The following is a 17,948-nucleotide window of genomic DNA, read 5'->3' on the forward strand; positions in this document are numbered from 1 at the left end:
AACCCGATGTTAATCATGTGGACGTCGTTAAAGTCACTACGAGGAGCTGGTGTTGATGTCGATGCCCCCTGTGGACAAAAGTGGAAGAGCAACAGAGTCCTATAGAACATGGTAAATGGACTTGTACTTGTTCATCTCTTTTCTCGTCTTCCGACCAATCGAAGCTCTTCAATGCTACATGACATCATTTACATTCTGATGGGAGGAGCTAAGGTGTCACCTGCACATCAGTAACTAACATTCACACGCCGTCGTCACGGCTACGGGGGACATTTTGGGGTTAAGCGTCTCGCCCAAGGACACGTCGACGTGGACTAACGGAGCCGGATCTCGAACCGCCGACCCTCTGATGGTGGAAGAACCCCATTCTTCTTTCAGATCCTGTTTCATGACATAGCCTCTCTGGATACCCTCCTCCCCCCTCCCCCCCTCCTTCTTCCCAATCTCTCGAGGCATCGAATGCTCGCACATTTCACAACGGATTAATTCGGTCGACCGCCCTGCAGGGGGCCGAGTGACGCTCTCTGCGGAGCTCCTCCTCTCTCTCCCGGTCCGGTTCCCAACTTGGTTCAACTCCCATCTCCCCCTCATTGATTCTGTTTCCCAAACTCTCAGCTTGCAGGGATCTCTCTGCGCACAGGGAGCAATTTGAGTGAATATTCCCCCACTCAGCTGAGCATGGTGCGGTTTTAAGAAGGCAACGCCAGTTTAGTTTTTTGTTGTTTTTGTGCATGCTGCCCCACGAGTATTCACGGATTCCCACGGTGCATTTTCATGAGAAGAGTTTGATTTGTGGGAAGCAAACATATGTTCTATAGACTCCACTCTTTCCATATATTAGTAAAAGGTAGAATTGGATTGGGATTGGTTGTAATTAATTGACCTTCAAGGGGAAGATAATCAAGCGTATTGATATTCATGTGACAGCTAATGACGTTTTCACATGGGAAGCCCACAGAACAATAATGGTTCTTCAATGGTTCTTTAAAAGGCTTTGTGGTTCTACGAAGAACCACCACCTACTGGAGAACCATTTTTTCGTTTAAGGCACCTTTATAGGTTCTTTGAAGAACTCTTTCAGGAAATGGTTCTTTAAGGAATCCTGGTTTGAAAGGTTCTTTGTGGAACCAGAAATGGTTCTTCTATGGCATCACTCTGAAGAACCATTTTCGGTTCCAGATGGCCCCTTCATGTTTCTGTGTCTACAGACGTCTCAGTTTTCTCCGGTGGCTTCCTCGGTCCAGTCGGCCATGAGTCTGAGCACCGTGCGTTGTCTGGTGACGGGCTGCCGGGAGAAAAGGTAGAACACGAGGCTTCAGATCAGTCCTCAAGGTGTGCCGGCAACCTGTCGGGTTGCATTAAGCTTCTTCTTTTCCACAGAATATCTATTTTCTGTGTGAAAAGGGGATTTAAAGGAAAGTGGCCGGTGCTCTCAGAGACAGAGATTGTTCCCTCGCTCTTCGGGGACTCTCTGAAACGTCGTCGGGCTCCGGGCTCGGAGAGGCAGGCGACCAGCCGCCGCGAGGAAATAACAATGGAGCTCCCCTGAGTTCATGTTGCAGGCTTCTGGCTGACAAAAGCAGCTGTTTCCCCCTTCCACGGCGTCCCAGGCGGATCCCTAAGCCCCGACGCGAGGGGGAAGAGAAGAACCGCCACATACAGAACACCGTCTGCATAAGCCCACTGAAGTCTGAGTCTCAGAGAAAAGAAGATGTGATCTGTGTCGTACTAAACGAGCGACTGTATTTCAAGAGTTGATGGTAGACTTTTACATTTCATAACTTATATTTATATATATTCAGCAGTTGTTTCCTGTACGGCAGGAGAGAGAACGCAAGTCTTATTCGTTATATCATTTATTTAGCAAAAATGTTAAACACTAGAATCTAGATTTATTACAAATATATTATTATATGTTATCAATGTTGGGGGGAAAAATAGAGTGATACTCAAGTGCTATATAGAGATTTTTAGTTATGGTTTCCCAATGTTTTTTTGCTCCTCACGTGTGATGCATTCAAGGACTGTCGTTTCAAAAAATCTGGCAAGAATTACACGTCCCGAGGGTTTTTTTTAGGGTTCAGATACTTAAGAAGAAGGCGCCTGCTGTCGAAATAATCTTAGCAAGTTGGCTGGTAATTAACCAGCGGGAAGAAAAAGAAGAACAAAATCATCACTGTCTTCCATTTTTTTATTACAAGGCGTTGAATGCTTAACAATCCTGAGAGGTTTTAAAGTACAATTTCTTAATCTTTACAGATATGGATGTGGAGTTTTTTTTCTTCATTTTATGATTCTGACCTCATTTTCATTAATAATACATGCAGGCCTGGAAGCTGATTACTGAGCGTGAGATTTGTCAATGAGGTGCTCGGCTCCATCGCCCCGAGCCAATCAAGATGAAGCGTTGAGTCACTTTGCACCATCAACTCGTCACGCCCCTCTCGTGTCCACGCGGCATTCAATCAATTACAGCGGCGGAAATGAATCAGAGCCGCGACCACAAACTGCATGGACTATTTGTGTGACGTCCGTGTGTGTCCGTTAGGGTTGGGGATCGAAAACTGATGCCAATATGATGACAAGAGCAGCCTGAACCCAGATTAGTACCGTAACGTTGATTGCAAGTCTCGCATTCATAAAGGTAGGCCAAAACATAATTAATTAGCCATGATAACCATGTATAATAATAATAATAATAATAATAGTAACCATAATAATAATAGAAATATGAAAAATATATTTTTAAAAACACTGTACAAAAAACACACTGTACATAGTGGTAAAGTGTATGCAGTATTAACAGTATTAAGTACAGGAACAGGTTATCAAAAATAAACATAAGAAAGGAGAGTGCAGAGATAATAAGTAGGTAAGTAGGCTAGTGCTGTACCGAGCTTGTAAAAAGAAAGAAGGAGGGGGAAGGGGACAGTTATATGGGGACGTGTTCCCGATGCAAATTGAAATGCCGATTAGGAAAATGAGTCGAGACTTCCACAATACAACATGCAGGTGCATAAACTCAGACACCACTGAGTGGGATCTGACGGAGCTCATCCCTCGCCCACTGCTTCGGAAGACCGGATGCGTACCCGTTTTAATTAGAGACGGCGTCGCACTCGATGTTAGAGAAGAGTAGCCAAGCAATTTATCCAAGTTCCACCTCAGTGGAAAAGAAGAGGAAGGTATGTATATATGCGTGTGTGGAACACAACATTGTTCTTCTCTTGCCTCGCTCTCTAGGGAAGCTGCAGACTTGGAGAATTGGTAATAGAAATGCAAATGAAGGTGCATTTCCATCCATTACTGTTCAGCACGTTTTACGAGTTGGTTACTTTCACACCTGTAATTATGACCGTTTTGTCTTTTTTTTATCAATAGATGTCCTTTGTGTAAATTATTTAGCTTTTTTTTCTTCGGGAGAAATGTAACTTTCAAAATCTGGCAAGTTTTTGGTATTATTTTATAAATGGAAAGGGCCTTAAACTTGCATTCTCTCTACTAGGGGGCGATTCCTCTGGTTGTATTGAAGTATATGCTTCATGTGTTAAAGCTGCATTCTGTCTCCTGACCACCAGGGGGCGACTCCTCTGGTTGTATAGAAGTCTATGCTTCATGTGTTAAAGCTGCATTCTCTCTCCTGACCACCAGGGAGCGACTCCTCTGGTTGTATAGAAGTCTACGCTTCATGTGTTAAAGCTGCATTCTGTCTCCTGAACACCAGGGGGCGACATTTATATCGGTTACCTTCGTTCCAATGTAACAGACTTTAAAGTCTGAAGTAAACACGTGGATATTGGCGTAAACCCAATTCGATAGAAGCGAGGGCATTTTGAGAAATGTTAGCCCGGCCCGGACCGGGTCGGGCTAAAGACGGTTAGCATGGGACGGAAACAACGGAAATGTGACTCGCCAATATACTTCTGGGCGTTTTTTTAACATATTATTTTTACTGGCATATTTCCCTCACAGCAAAATACAGTTCGGAGTGAGAGAAGGCTGCCGCGGTACACCTGTGACATCATCCACTGTAGGCTATGATATTCATATGTCTGATATCTATGTGAGTCTAAAACCACTTAGTGAGGTTGAGGGAAAGTACTGTGTTAGGGTTTAAAATGTAAGTACAGAAAACACGTCATAAACATCACTAACTTCTAAATAACCCAACGACAGTGACACCGGTCTCCTGGGTGAAAGTCCTGGGTTTATTCGACAGACCGACGATCGCGCCTCCATCAATTTTTTTTTTACACGCCACTTCACATTATTAATCCCTTCTCCTGTTTTTTTGGGAGTGGGAGTCAACGTGTGGAACGACGACAACACAAACAACACCTCAAAGAACAGGTTCCCTCTCCTTTGACAGATCAAGTGTTTGTGGTAATTTATCGTTTTTGAGTTGAAATGAAGTCGCTGGGCACTCCTTGGGGCAAAGAGGGTCTCAAATCAGTCTCTAATGGGGAAAAGGAGAAGGAGGAGAACCCGGAGAACCCGCTGTGCAGATGGAGAAGGAGGAGGAGAAACGGAGGGCGAGAGGCGAGGGTGGTGGGGAATTAGCATTAAACGTAATGAGCACCAGAAACTGGCTTTCGCTGGCAGAAACGATGAAATGATAAATCGCGATCAAAAAAAAGGGAAATTCCGATTAGTCGCTGTAGGAAAAGACCAAGAAGGAATCTCGTGAAATTAAAAAGAACCTTTAATTGCTTCTTTAATTAACTCTAAGGGCGTTTTATTGTTCGCCTTTATATCAAAGACATCTTCTTTGACCTCTGGAGGAATCTCTTCCACTGTTCAGGAAATGCATGAAACTTCACCACGACTCTGTCTTCATGAGCGTCGGGTTACCTTGGCGTTACGTCAGAGTTCAGGCGCTCCAGAACACTACGGTTATATTCTCACGTCAGACGTGTTTAACGTGAGAATATAACGAGCGCCGTGGGTTTCGGGGAGAGGCGTCTCTCTTCACCCGGCGACCCAAACAGGCTCATCATCTTCACCGCGGGAAACTGCAGGGATCGTCACGCCGACGGTGGCCCCAGATAGACGAGATGGAGAGCGCCGCTCGATGCCCCCCCCCCCCTCTCACCTGCTGATGAGGAGGATGGTGAACACGGTGCCTCCGGACACAGAGAGAGCCATGGCTGCCGACGGAGAGGAGATGACCGGGTGGAGTTTATCTGCAGGAAAACAACATCAACAACAACAAGGTGCAATTTAGAGAAGACGCAAATGTGGATTTTGTTAGTTTGAATGTACCCGTGACTCCTACGTCCTCCACTCCAGCTGAATAACAGGCGGCCAGGAATAAGACTATTAGGCAATAATAAGACTATTAGACAATAATAAGACTATTAGGCAGTAATAAGACTATTAGGCAGTAATAAGACTATTAGGCAATAATAAGACTATTAGGCAATAATAAGACTATTAGACAATAATAAGACTATTAGGCAGTAATAAGACTATTAGGCAATAATAAGACTATTAGGCAATAATAAGACTATTAGACAATAATAAGACTATTAGGCAATAATAAGACTATTAGACAATAATAGGACTATTAGGCAATAATAAGACTATTAGACAATAATAGGACTATTAGACAGTAATAAGACTTTTAGACAGTAATAAAACTATTAGACAGTAATAAGACTATTAGGCAGTAGTTTATGGATTCAAAGTGTTTTCTTAGATTTTTTGGAACAAAAAACAAACAGAAAACATAAATTTGAAAATTATATTACATTTTATTCTTATTTCTTTGTGGTTATTAATTGTTATTACGTTTTTTTTTAACCATAAACTATTAGAACTTGTTTATTTGTTCAATTCAGAATTATATTTATAGATTTTGTGTGTGTACCTAGTACAGGAAGTGCAGATAGGACACACACACAACAAAGAACAACAACACAACACTCTTCAATGATCATAATTACGGGGCCTCTGTTGCCCCTCTAGTGACATCAGGAGCAACGTTTTATTCCTCAGGGGCCGTTTTCCCTTCGTGTGAGTTTCCGACGCCGGGTCAGAACCAGGAAGAACGTTTACAAAGTTTACAAACGCTGCAGATTAATTCATTCAACAGCCGTGGATTATAAACATTGATTATGTAATATAAGATCAGCGACTCGCTTCATGGAAACAAGGAATGCAATCTAACATTTCATTAAAATCACTCGGATATATTCTTGTATGCATCATCATCATCGTTATCGTCATCATCATCATCGTCATCATCATCATCATCATCGTCATCATCGTCGTCGTGTGAAATCATTTAACCTGCGGTCAGACTCAGACTAAACATTCGTGAGAAAGTGAAAGACGTCAATCATCAGATTTCCTCCGTTTCTCCGCCAGCGGAGATGAATTTGCGTTGTGTTGATTTACTCGTTAAATATTTGATTGTCTGTCTGAGATGTTCAGTTGATCTGCGGCCGCCTGGTGGCCGTCTGGAGACATGACGCTCACACGGGGAGGCAGCACCGCATGACGCCCACCATGAGCTCCCATGATGCACCTCTTCGGCTCGCAGGTACGCATGTTCTGTGTGTGTGTATGTGTGCGTGGATGTGTGTGTGCGTGCAGTGAGTGTGTGTGCGGTGTAGGGGTGTGTATACGTGTCTGTGTGAGTGTGTGTATGTGCATGCATGTGTGTGCATGTGAGCGTGTGTGTGTCTGTGTGTGCATGTGTCTGTGTGTGTGTCTGTGTGTGCATGTGTCTGTGTGTGTGTGCATGTGTCTGTGTGTGTGCATGTGTCTGTGTCTGTGTGTGCATGTGTCTGTGTGTGTGTCTGTGTGTGTGTGCATGTGTCTGTGTGTGTGTGCATGTGTCTGTGTGTGTGTGCATGTGTCTGTGTGTGTGTCTGTGTATGTGTGTCTGTGTGTGTGTCTGTGTGTGTGTCTGTGTGTGCATGTCTGTGTCATTTTGCATGTGTGTCTGTGCGTATGTGTGCGTGTGTCTGTGTTTGTGTGTGTCTGCATGTATTTGTTTGTGTGTGTCGGTGTGTGCCCCAGTTGCTCAGTGAGAAGACAGTAAATAAGATAAAAACAGCATAATAATAATAATAATAATAATAATGATAATAATAATAATAATAATAATAATAATAATAATGATAATAATAATAATAATAATATTTGCCTCTCCGTGTTTGTGGCTCTCGTCTTGAACTATAAACTAAACATGGACGTCACACCGTGGGCATCGTAAACGGTCTCCTGACGGCCGTCCTAATCCTCAAAGAACCAGATATGTGCTGACTCGTTATTTCAGGAGCTAACGTTCCCTCTGCGGCCGCGCGATGGAGCGCCGCGTGGGCGTCGGCCTCTGAAGGGAAGCCCGTCCCTCTCACCGGCGGTCTGATGCTAAGCCGACTTGAAAAGGGCAGGAAGGAGTGAAAGTAAAACGATGTGTCAGGAGGAAGCGACTCACTCCGCTGAGCCTCCGGCTTTTCTCTCTCCATTTTTCATCTTTCGTCTTGGCAGTAACATCATTGTTTACGTTTACAGGGAACGTGACGGCCAGCTAGCCAGGCGGAGATGAGATGATTACTTGTTGTTGTTGTTGTTGGTTTGTCTTTGATTAAAAAGTCAAGAAGGATCCAGCCTGTGTTCCTGAACTCTGGCAGAGCTGATAATTCCCACTGCGGCGAGGTGGACCTGAAGGTCACACTGTTGAGGTCGATGACGGCAGTACGTCCACCCAGGAGGCCGATTGTGGATTTATTAGTTAAACTTATGACTTTTACATATTATTTCACAACACATCATTATGATGAGGAGCTAACTAAATCGTTTTGTTTTTCTTTTGTTTCAATTTACAATATTATTGTTGTTATTGTTATTGTTGTGGTAAAAATAAGAGCGTAGAGAACCATACATTGCTGACCCAAAAAAAATCATTGAATATTTTGTTGGAAAACAGACTGTTTTCTTCTTCATCGCATCCAAGGCTCATGGGTATTGTAGTATAACATAACAACACTTTAGACAACCGTTCTCCATCGTGCAGTCAGCCAATCAGGAGCTAGGTTGAGATCATTATGACGCCGTAACATTAGCCAAAAGGGCTGTGATGTTATCTTATGGGGGCGAAAAAATGTGGGTATCTTTTTTTTGCTCAAAATGAAATATTGTGAAATGAAGATATCCCGGACTCCTTCAGAGTTCCCTGAACAGATGTGTGTAAAGCGCTTGAAGAGCATCTGTTACACCAGACCGCCTCCGGGCTCCGGCCACAGTCACATGAGATTACCAGCAATCCTTGGAGAAGGAAGAAAAAAAGGAAAAGCCGGAGGGAAACCAGTTGATCTGAAGACACATCTGGCCCGTGTGACAGAGAATGGACCAGAAGGACTCGGCCATCGGATTATATGAGCGATGACGCATGACTCCGAGACTCTGAGTCCACGACAAAAACAGACAGATATAGTGTCTCCGTTCACAGAAAAGCTTTAGACTGATGAGGGGAGGAGAGCCTGGGGTCACGAGGTCGTCCACCTGACTCGAGGGATGTGCCCCAAAAATGGATCGTTCCAGAACAACAAGGCATCGACCCAACAACACAGAGAGCAGTGAATGATGGAGAGAGAGAGAGGGAGAGAGAGAGAGGGAGAGAGAGAGAGAACTAACAAGGTGGACGACGCTGTCATAGCCGCTTCAATTTACTGTTCTCGAAAAATAAAATGTGTTTTATTCCATTTAAACAAAATACGTTTTGAGTTTTGATGATAACAGAGAACCTTTACTCCTCGATCTCTAAACGCACACGGAACAATGATGGTTCTGAAATGGTTCTCTAAAGGGCTTTGTGGTCTTTATGAAGAACCATCACCTACTGAAGAACCATTCTGGAAAAGGTGCCTGAAGAACCATTTGTTAAAGGTTCTTAGAGACACCTTTATAGGTTCTTTGAAGAACTATTGAAGGAAATGGTTCTTTAGAGAACCCTGGTTTGAAAGGTTCTTTGTGGAACCAAAAACGGTGCCTTAAAGAACCATTTTTTTAAAGTTCTTTGATGCACCTTTACAGGTTCTTTGAAGAACTCTTTAAGGAAAGAGAACCATTCTAAAGAACCATTTCCTTAAATAGTTCTTCAAATAACCTATAAAGGTGTCTCTAAGAACCTGAAAAAACATGATTCTTTCAGGCACCATTTCCAAAATGGTTCTTTATAGAACCCTGGCTTGAAAGGTTCTTCGTGGAACCAAAAATGGTTCTTCTACGGCGTCACTCTGAAGAACCATCAGCCGGCCGTACGGCGAGAGCTCGGCTGTGAAGACGCAGAGCGCACAACGCAACATCTACAGCAATTAAGCGAGCGAGCCTTCGCAGTGTGGGCGTCGCCACGGAGATGGATGTGGTGGTGAGAGGATGGGAGAGGACACCTGGGGGGGGGGGGGGCTCGGGGCTTCACGGAGCATCGGTCCTGATTTCATCTCTTTCCAATCACAGTGGAATGGAGGCATCGCTTGGAGCGTTGCTGCATGTGTTTGTGTGTGCGTGTGTGTGTGTGTGCGTGTGTGTGTGTGTGTGTGTGTGTGTGCATGTGTGTGTGTGTGTGTGTGTGTGTGTGTTGACTTGACAGCTTAACCGGCTGAATGTTGGCCAGAGTAAACACTGATGATAACTGTGCTGCCGGCTGTGTGTTTAACCCTCATGTCCCTGCTCCGCCCTGAGGGCTCCATCACATTACAGACCCCACCTTCACCTGAACAACCGTCACCCCGAAAAGAATAAATCACCCCCATGACCAGGTAAAGGCTGCAGGTTGCATCATGCACCTGGTGGAATGTTGCTCCTATATGAATTATAAGCTGAGCTCAATAAAAACATGTTTTAAAGTAATGGCCCAGAGGGGAATAAAGTAAATATACGTGTTAGCCTTCTAACCCTCGTTGAGAGAGAGAGAGAGAGAGAGAGAGAGAGAGAGAGAGAGAGAGACTCCTGTATGAGCTGATGCAGCAACAGCGCCCACAGGCAGGATTAATTGAACTCATTTAGGAGGGAGGGCATGCACCATCACGCGCGCGCGCGCACAGGCAGAACCATGCTCGACACATGACGAGGCAAGAAACATATATATTTTTTCATATTATTGAATTTAATAAAGCACATTATCACCCCGTAGTTCAAAGTTGTAATCATTGGAATATTAAGAGGCGCGCTCGTGAGAAAAGGCGCGCGAGAGTCATTCGGAGATCATTTAGGAGAGAAAGGACATGCCCGACCACGCGCGCGCGCACAGGCAAACTATGATAACACCGACACACGATGAGAAACTGATTTTTTTTTAAAATATTTTGGTATTTGATAAATAAAATGTTCACCCCGGACTTCAAAGTTGGCATCGTCGGAGTATTCAGAGGCGCGCGAGGAGGCGACGCACGTCTCCGACACACGACGCGCAGCATGCAAGCGCGCGAGCACGGTGCCAACCGCCCTTTAAAAACAACACAAGGAAAAAAAGAAAAGTCGGCCGGGGTTATAAAGTTAGAAGTTCACCTGGAGCCGCCGGCACGGAGGTCAGCGCATCCTGGAGATATCAGTCCGCGTCCAGGAGCACGGATCCCGGTCAGGTCGCTGTGGTCGCAGCCGAGACTTTCCATCCGGTCTGTGTCGGGAGACGGCAACCTGCTGATCCGCGCGCGCACGTGCCCGCGCAAACAACTGCGCTTTCGTCACCGGATTCCCATTAACCACGGTGGGGTTGGTTGGACGCGCGCCGCATGCGCAATGACGCACGCGGTAGGCTCGCAGAGTGATTTGGAGTCTCCAAAAGCTGCCCGAGAATGAAACGTCCATGATGATGATGATGAAGATGATGATGATGATGATGGCGGCTTTGCATCACTTGCTTCCCTTACAGTAAGATCTGTTTATGCCGCAGCTATAACCAGGAGGAGCTTTTAAGAAAAGACAAAGAGGTATTCAGTGAACAGGCAAAACGTCTTTTAAATAAAAATATAAAGACCACATAGGGGAATGGTACAATACGCATGCAGTTTATTATCATTCCGTCTCTTTTGGTACCTCGTGTATAGAAATAAAGTGACATTCTTCACAGCACTTGAAGCTATATGATATTGTCTAATCATCTTCGCATAGAGACTCTATGACTCTAGAAGGATGCTGCGGGTCACAATGGAGAAGTGTGCCGAGGTGTTCCCCTGTGATGGATGGAGCTCCGCCAGCCTCCCCGGGCCTCGGCTCTCTTTCCTCTGCGTGGGCGCGCTGCCAACAGTCGGGCAGCGGCTGATCCGATCTCAGCTTATGGCGCTCAGTGGTCACAGGGTAAGAGGCTCAAGCCACTCAGCTTGGATGTATTGAGAGTGCACTTCCAGAGAGGCTGGTGCTCTCTAGCTGACCCTGACCCTGACCCCTGACCCCTGACCGTAGTGTTAAATTAATTAGTTTCACAGTCAGAGGAACTGAAACTCAGTGACTTCATTTACACATAGTGGCCTTTAAAAACATCATTTACACTCAGAGTTGCCAAAAAATAATCTAAAGTTCAACATGGTTTGACCTCGCAGCTCAAACTCAGTGGAGAGAAACTTCTTTAGCGTCTGTCTGTCTGTCTGTCTGTCTCTCTGTGTGTCTGTCTGTCTGTGTGTCTGTCTGTCTGTCTTTCTGTGTGTCTGTCTGTCTGTCTGTCTGTCTGTCTGTCTCTCTGTGTGTCTGTCTGTCTGTCTGTCTCTCTGTGTGTCTGTCTGTCTGTGTGTCTGTCTGTCTGTCTCTCTGTGTGTCTGTCTGTCTGTCTGTCTGTCTGTCTGTGTGTCTGTCTGTCTGTCTGTGTGTCTGTGTGTCTGTCTGACGACACCTGCCACGTCTCGCCGTCCTCGTCACTCGTTCCGGGCTTAACAGCTTCCGAAGTTCCTTGAAGATCCACCAGGGGGCCCGTGTCGTCCCGTCGCTGTTTATGCAAAGAGGAGCGGACAGGTGAGGAAGATGAGGCCGCTGCCTCGAAGGCCACCGTGCCCTCGACCTTTTCCTCCAGGTGATGAATCTCTCCCGTAGACCTTTCCCTCATTTGATGTGTGCCTCGTCCACATGAGCCCTCATCATTTCCCCCGGGGGTTATGAGGCCACGCGCACGCTTTTTTCCGTGCATGATTTATGTCGAGGGCGGTGTTCCATCACTCGGATTCGGCAGCGGAGACGGGATGAAAGACGGACCCTGGAACCAGAGCGGCGGCGCGGACGTCCAGGGATCTCTTGAGAAGTCGTCGGGGGTCCAGAGCGCGATCCGTCACATTCATATTGAGGGGATTACAAACTTCTGCATATGTAGAGAAGAAGACGTTCCTCCGAGTTGTTGGTGCACGGCGTCTCACCACAGAGCGAGTAGAGCTCGCTTCGTGAGACGAGCAAAGTCGTACATGCATAATGCAACATGGCCGCAACCGCAATCTGTCCAACGAAAGCTTTTTCAATCAGTTGCCACGGTGACCTCGCACCTCCTCGATACTCGCGTGCCCGTATCTCGATGCAAATCCTCAGAAATCAATCATCCAAAATGCATTTCCCCCGAGGAGAAGAGCGACGTCGATCTGCGGCCCTTGACTCGTGAAGGTGGGCGTCGATGTGGAAACAGCCATGTGTGTGTGTGTGTGTGTGTGTGTGTGTGTGTGTGTGTGTGTCTCATAGAAGTGTCTCATTCATTGGGAAAGTATGCGTGTGTATATGTATGTGTGTATATGTATATATATGTATGTGTATATGTGTGTGTGTGTGTGTGTGTGTATGGGTGTAGGGGTATGTATATGTGTGTATATATATATTTATGTCTGACATTCTTTTACTTGTTTTATGTTTATATCACTAAACAAAACAAAAAAGAAGTTATTAATTCTCTTATTGAAGTGGAAAGATCCTATGAATCCTGTCCAGTTGGTTAATGCCAAGAAGCGGCCAACATGTTGCATCCAGAAGGTTCTAAAGTCTCCATGAAGTCACATGGCGACAACCAGACGTCCACTGCTCAGCGTGGAGATGTGGCAATATTGATTATCTTTAATGGGGGAGGACCACAAGTTCCCTCGATAAGCTCCAATCACACCTGATAGATTTATTGGTTAGAGCCCGACGACTCGGCAGACGAAGAGTTATCGACTAGAAGTCCTCATCACTCGCGCTCCACCGAGACGGTTCATATTTAATGAGAGCCGAAGCGCCCGGCTCCGGTTCGGCGTCGCTAACGGACGCCGCGCGAGACGTCCCCGGCGCGTTACCGTCGGAGAGCTGTCGTCCTCGTTGCGTCTTCTTGAAAAAATCTCCAACCTCTCCGATATGGAAAGCGCCGTTACGTCTGGCTTCACAACGACTCCCCGGCGCCCTCGTGAGACGGACGCCGCCGCCGCCGGAGAGCGAGGAGTCTGGGGTAAACTGCCAGTGAAGTTCCCCTCGTTTCCTTCCAGCTGGAGTCTGGGGACATTTTCTCGATTTTACAACATTTCTTAGATTCACCTTTTAAAGGCACTTTGCATATGACACATACCCATGTGTTTGACATCAAAAATATAATGAGGCACAATTGTCCTCAGGCACAAGTGGAAAGAGAAAATATCGCCCTAAAGTGTAAAAATCGAAGTTCGATTTTATTTTATTCTTCATATCTCTTGTGAAAACACACATTTACTCATGTGGACGAACTGTTTTGGTGTTTGAAATGGGTTTACCAAAAGGTCTTGGGATCACAAAAGCAGTGAAATATATGAATGAAATGCTAGATACATGTAAATAAATGTCTAAACCCAAATTTTAAATCGTTTTTTGAGTATAAATGATGTGGTCGGTCACACCGTTCACCAACATGATAAAAGTGGGACTGAGACGTGACTTCACGCCGCAGATGAAGCTTCATGGGGTGTGTGTGGAGGAAGAGGAAACCCCACACATTCATCCAGTAGTTTAAACTCATTCGCGGAGAAATAAATATTTTAAAAACGGAAACAGTGTCCAACGCGCGGGCGCGTGCGTCGACTGCAGAGGGCGAACAGCCCTCTCCATCTTCATCTTCCTCTACCTCTGTTTCACTCGCACGTACCCAGGAACATGGCGTTGCTCGGCGGGCAGGAAAGAGAATCCAGAGTGGCGAGCGTCAAATATGAAGAAACTCGCCACTAACAGAGACGTCCACGTTGAGAAACGGAGGGGCGAAGAAATCTCTCTCATCTTCGTCAAAAGTGACACGCTTTATTAAATCTGATTCCTCCAAAGCCTCGAGGTTGCATCACGTCAGTCTGTCAGCTTCATCATTATGACTTACAGGATCCTCATTGTTTCCTCACATGTAGGATGGGCTTCCATCCGTCCCGCTGTATGATGTCATTCATAAAGACTGAGAGTAAACGCAGGGGAGCGTAATCGATGATGCTCTCAGAAGGAAACCAAAGGGATGGGAGGGAGGGAGGAAATCCAAAGATTCACACACTAAACAAACCCTGTGCCGGTTTATTTGAGGAGCAGCTCAGCGGCGCACCCCCCTCCAGACGGCGAGGTGTGGAAGCAGATCATCTGGAGGGGAACATTTCATATTTAGGGCATTCTGTCAATCAGAAAAATGTCTTTTCCTTTTTTTTTTGCTTGGACGAAAAGATGAAAAGCATTAGATATAGAAAGAAAAAATATTAACCAGAACTATTATGGGCTGGATCTCACATGTTATTTCCTGAGCTGATTTTCTCAGACATTAACATTCTTAATCATCAACATTAATCATCATTGTGCTTGTTTTGTTTGACTTACACACCGATTAGATCATAAGAATGTACCGAGGCGATTGCGCAACGTCCCGTTGGTCCTTTGTTGTTTCCATGGCAACATCCGACATATAAGACGCGTCGACGTCCGCGGGGAACGTCGACGAACAGCATCGGAAGAAACTTCCCACGGCACCGAGCTGAGGGGGCCGATTGGGATGTGAGGCTCTCATCCGGAGTCGGGGGCCACATCCTGACCCCCCAGCCTTCTTTTCCCGCTTGTTTCGGCCTCTCTTTGGAGGTTTCTCTACTTCCTCTATTCCCAATTACCACCGGCTCCATCCTCTATTCATTATTTAGAGAGTTTGCACCACGTCTTCTCGTCTGGGGGTTCGACGGAAGGCAAAGAAACAGAAACGACTAAAAAGTTTAAACCCGAGCCTCCTCCCCGGCATCGGGGAAGATTTCAAAGCCCCGAAAAATAGATATTTGAACTCACAAAACAAAGGAGTGAGAGGAGATATCTCTCTGCTCGGCGGCTGGAGGTGAAGCCACAGGTTCAAACTGATCCTCACAGATTTGGGTTTTTCCTTCGCTGGTTGGTAGAGGAAGAAAAATGTGTTGCATTCAAAACCTCCAAGGAGAACCAGAACTTTCTGTTTGGAAGTTGCTGCTTCACTTTCATGAGGTTACAGACACTGGAACATAAAATATGTCATACTGGGACCAGCAGCTCACACTGGGACCAATAGCTCACACAATATTAATAATTAATAATTAGAATAATGCATGTGTAGTTTGACTGTCGGATGATTGATATATATATGTATGTATATGTATGTATATATATATGTAAATATGCATATACAGGACTGTCTCAGAAAATTAGAATATTGTGATAAAGTTCTTTATTTTCTGTAATGCAATTAAAAAAACATGCATTCTGGATTCATTACAAATCAACTGAAATATTGCAAGCCTTTTATTCTTTTAATATTGCTGATTATGGCTTACAGCTTAAGAAAACTCTAAAATCCTATCTCATAAAATTTTAATATTTCCTCAGACCAAGTAAAAAAAAAGATTTATAACAGCTGAGTGTTTGTCAAGGCTCAGGAAACCCTTGCAGGTGTTTCGAGTTAATTAGACAATTCAAGTGATTTGTTTAATACCCTACTAGTATACTTTTTCATGATATTCTAATATTTAGAGATAGGATATTTGAGTTTTCTTAAGCTGTAAGCCATAATCAGCAATAAATCAGAATAAAAGGCTTGCAATATTTCAGTTGATTTGTAATGAATCCAGAATGCATGACATTTTTTTTTTTAAATTGCATTACAGAAAATAAAGAACTTCATCACAATATTCTAATTTTCTGAGACAGTCCTGTATACAAATACATATCTGTGTATTTACATGTGTGCATATACAGGACTGTCTCAGAAAATTAGAATATTGTGATAAAGTTCTTTATTTTCTGTAATGCAATTAAAAAAACAAAAATGTCATGCATTCTGGATTCATTACAAATCAACTGAAATATTGCAAGCCTTTTTATTCTAATATTGCTGATTATGGCTTACAGCCTAAGAAAACTCTAAAATCCTATCTCATAAAATTTTAATATTTCCTCAGACCAAGTAAAAAAAAAAGATTTATAACAGCTGAGTGTTTGTCAAGGCTCAGGAAACCTTGCAGGTGTTTCGAGTTAATTAGACAATTCAAGTGATTTGTTTAATACCCTACTAGTATACTTTTTCATGATATTCTAATATTTAGAGATAGGATATTTGAGTTTTCTTAAGCTGTAACCCATAATCAGCAATAAATCAGAATAAAAGGCTTGCAATATTTCAGTTGATTTGTAATGAATCCAGAATGCATGACATTTTTGTTTTTTTAATTGCATTACAGAAAATAAAGAACTTCATCACAATATTCTAATTTTCTGAGACAGTCCTGTATATATAAATATATATATATACATATATGTGTATACATATCTATATATTGTATATATACATATATATATATATATAGATTTACTTTACTTTGAAAGGGCATGAGCATGAATAAATCAGTTTTATCTCACTTCCTCCTCAATTAAACTTTTCCCGTTCTTCAAAAGAAAGGAAGAAAGGAAGAAAAGGAAGAAAGAAAGAAAATAAAGGAAGAAAGGAAGAAAAGGAAGAAAGAAAGAAAGGAAGAAAGAAAGAAAGAAAAGAAAGGAAGAAAGAAAGAAAGGAAGAAAGGAAGAAAGAAAGAAAGAAAGAAAGAAAAGGAAGAAAGAAAGAAAAGAAAGGAAGAAAGAAAGAAAAGAAAGGAAGAAAGAAAGAAAGAAAGGAAGAAAGAAAGAAAGAAAAGTAAGAAAGGAAGAAAGTTCTGCATCACAGATTAAACTATTTAAAACTCTTCAGAACTTCTTCCTCTGGTCCCTTTAAGAGTTAGAGGAAAAAACAATTCAATTCCACGTTCATGCATACACTCATACATACAGGACTGTCTCAGAAAATTAGAATATTGTGATGAAGTTCTTTATTTTCTGTAATGCAATTAAAAAAAAAAAAATGTCATGCATTCTGGATTCATTACAAATCAACTGAAATATTGCAAGCCTTTTATTCTGATTTATTGCTGATTATGGCTTACAGCTTAAGAAAACTCAAATATCCTATCTCTAAATATTAGAATATCATGAAAAAGTATACTAGTAGGGTATTAAACAAATCACTTGAATTGTCTAATTAACTCAAACACCTGCAAGGGTTTCCTGAGCCTTGACAAACACTCAGCTGTTATAAATCTTTTTTTTTACTTGGTCTGAGGAAATATTAAAATTTTATGAGATAGGATTTTAGAGTTTTCTTAAGCTGTAAGCCATAATCAGCAATATTAAAAAAAATAAAAGGCTTGCAATATTTCAGTTGATTTGTAATGAATCCAGAATGCATGACATTTTTGTTTTTTTAATTGCATTACAGAAAATAAAGAACTTTATCACAATATTCTAATTTTCTGAGACAGTCCTGTATACATCAGCAATGTATTTGGTTTCTTTAACCCTGTAAGACCCAAGCATAGAAATAATATCTAAATCTTTTTTTTTAAAAGTCAGATGATGTTGTAAGAGTCTTCTGATGCAGATAATGAAGGATTAATTTAAAAAAAATTGTTTTTGTACGTTTTTAGGGAAACGTAATATTGCAACGTTGGGCCTAGTTGGTAGCAGAA

The 17,948-nt window shown here is 43.3% G+C and overlaps 1 protein-coding gene across 1 annotated transcript in view; it reads right to left on the bottom strand.

Moving 5' to 3' along the window:
• The window catches only part of LOC130207172 (gamma-aminobutyric acid receptor subunit pi), a 29,137-nt gene extending 18,559 nt beyond the window's left edge, over positions 1-10,578 (bottom strand). Inside the window, exons 1-2 of the mRNA XM_056435653.1 lie at positions 10,516-10,578; positions 5,093-5,183 (exon numbers count right to left, since the gene is read on the bottom strand). Coding sequence (XP_056291628.1) covers positions 5,093-5,145 — 53 coding nt within the window. The 5' untranslated portion in view covers positions 5,146-5,183; positions 10,516-10,578. The remainder of the gene's footprint in view (positions 1-5,092; positions 5,184-10,515) is intronic.
• Between the last annotated feature and the right edge of the window lie 7,370 nt (positions 10,579-17,948).

This window comes from Pseudoliparis swirei, chromosome 17 (genome assembly GCF_029220125.1).
Source record: "Pseudoliparis swirei isolate HS2019 ecotype Mariana Trench chromosome 17, NWPU_hadal_v1, whole genome shotgun sequence".
NCBI classification, from domain to species: domain Eukaryota; kingdom Metazoa; phylum Chordata; class Actinopteri; order Perciformes; family Liparidae; genus Pseudoliparis; species Pseudoliparis swirei.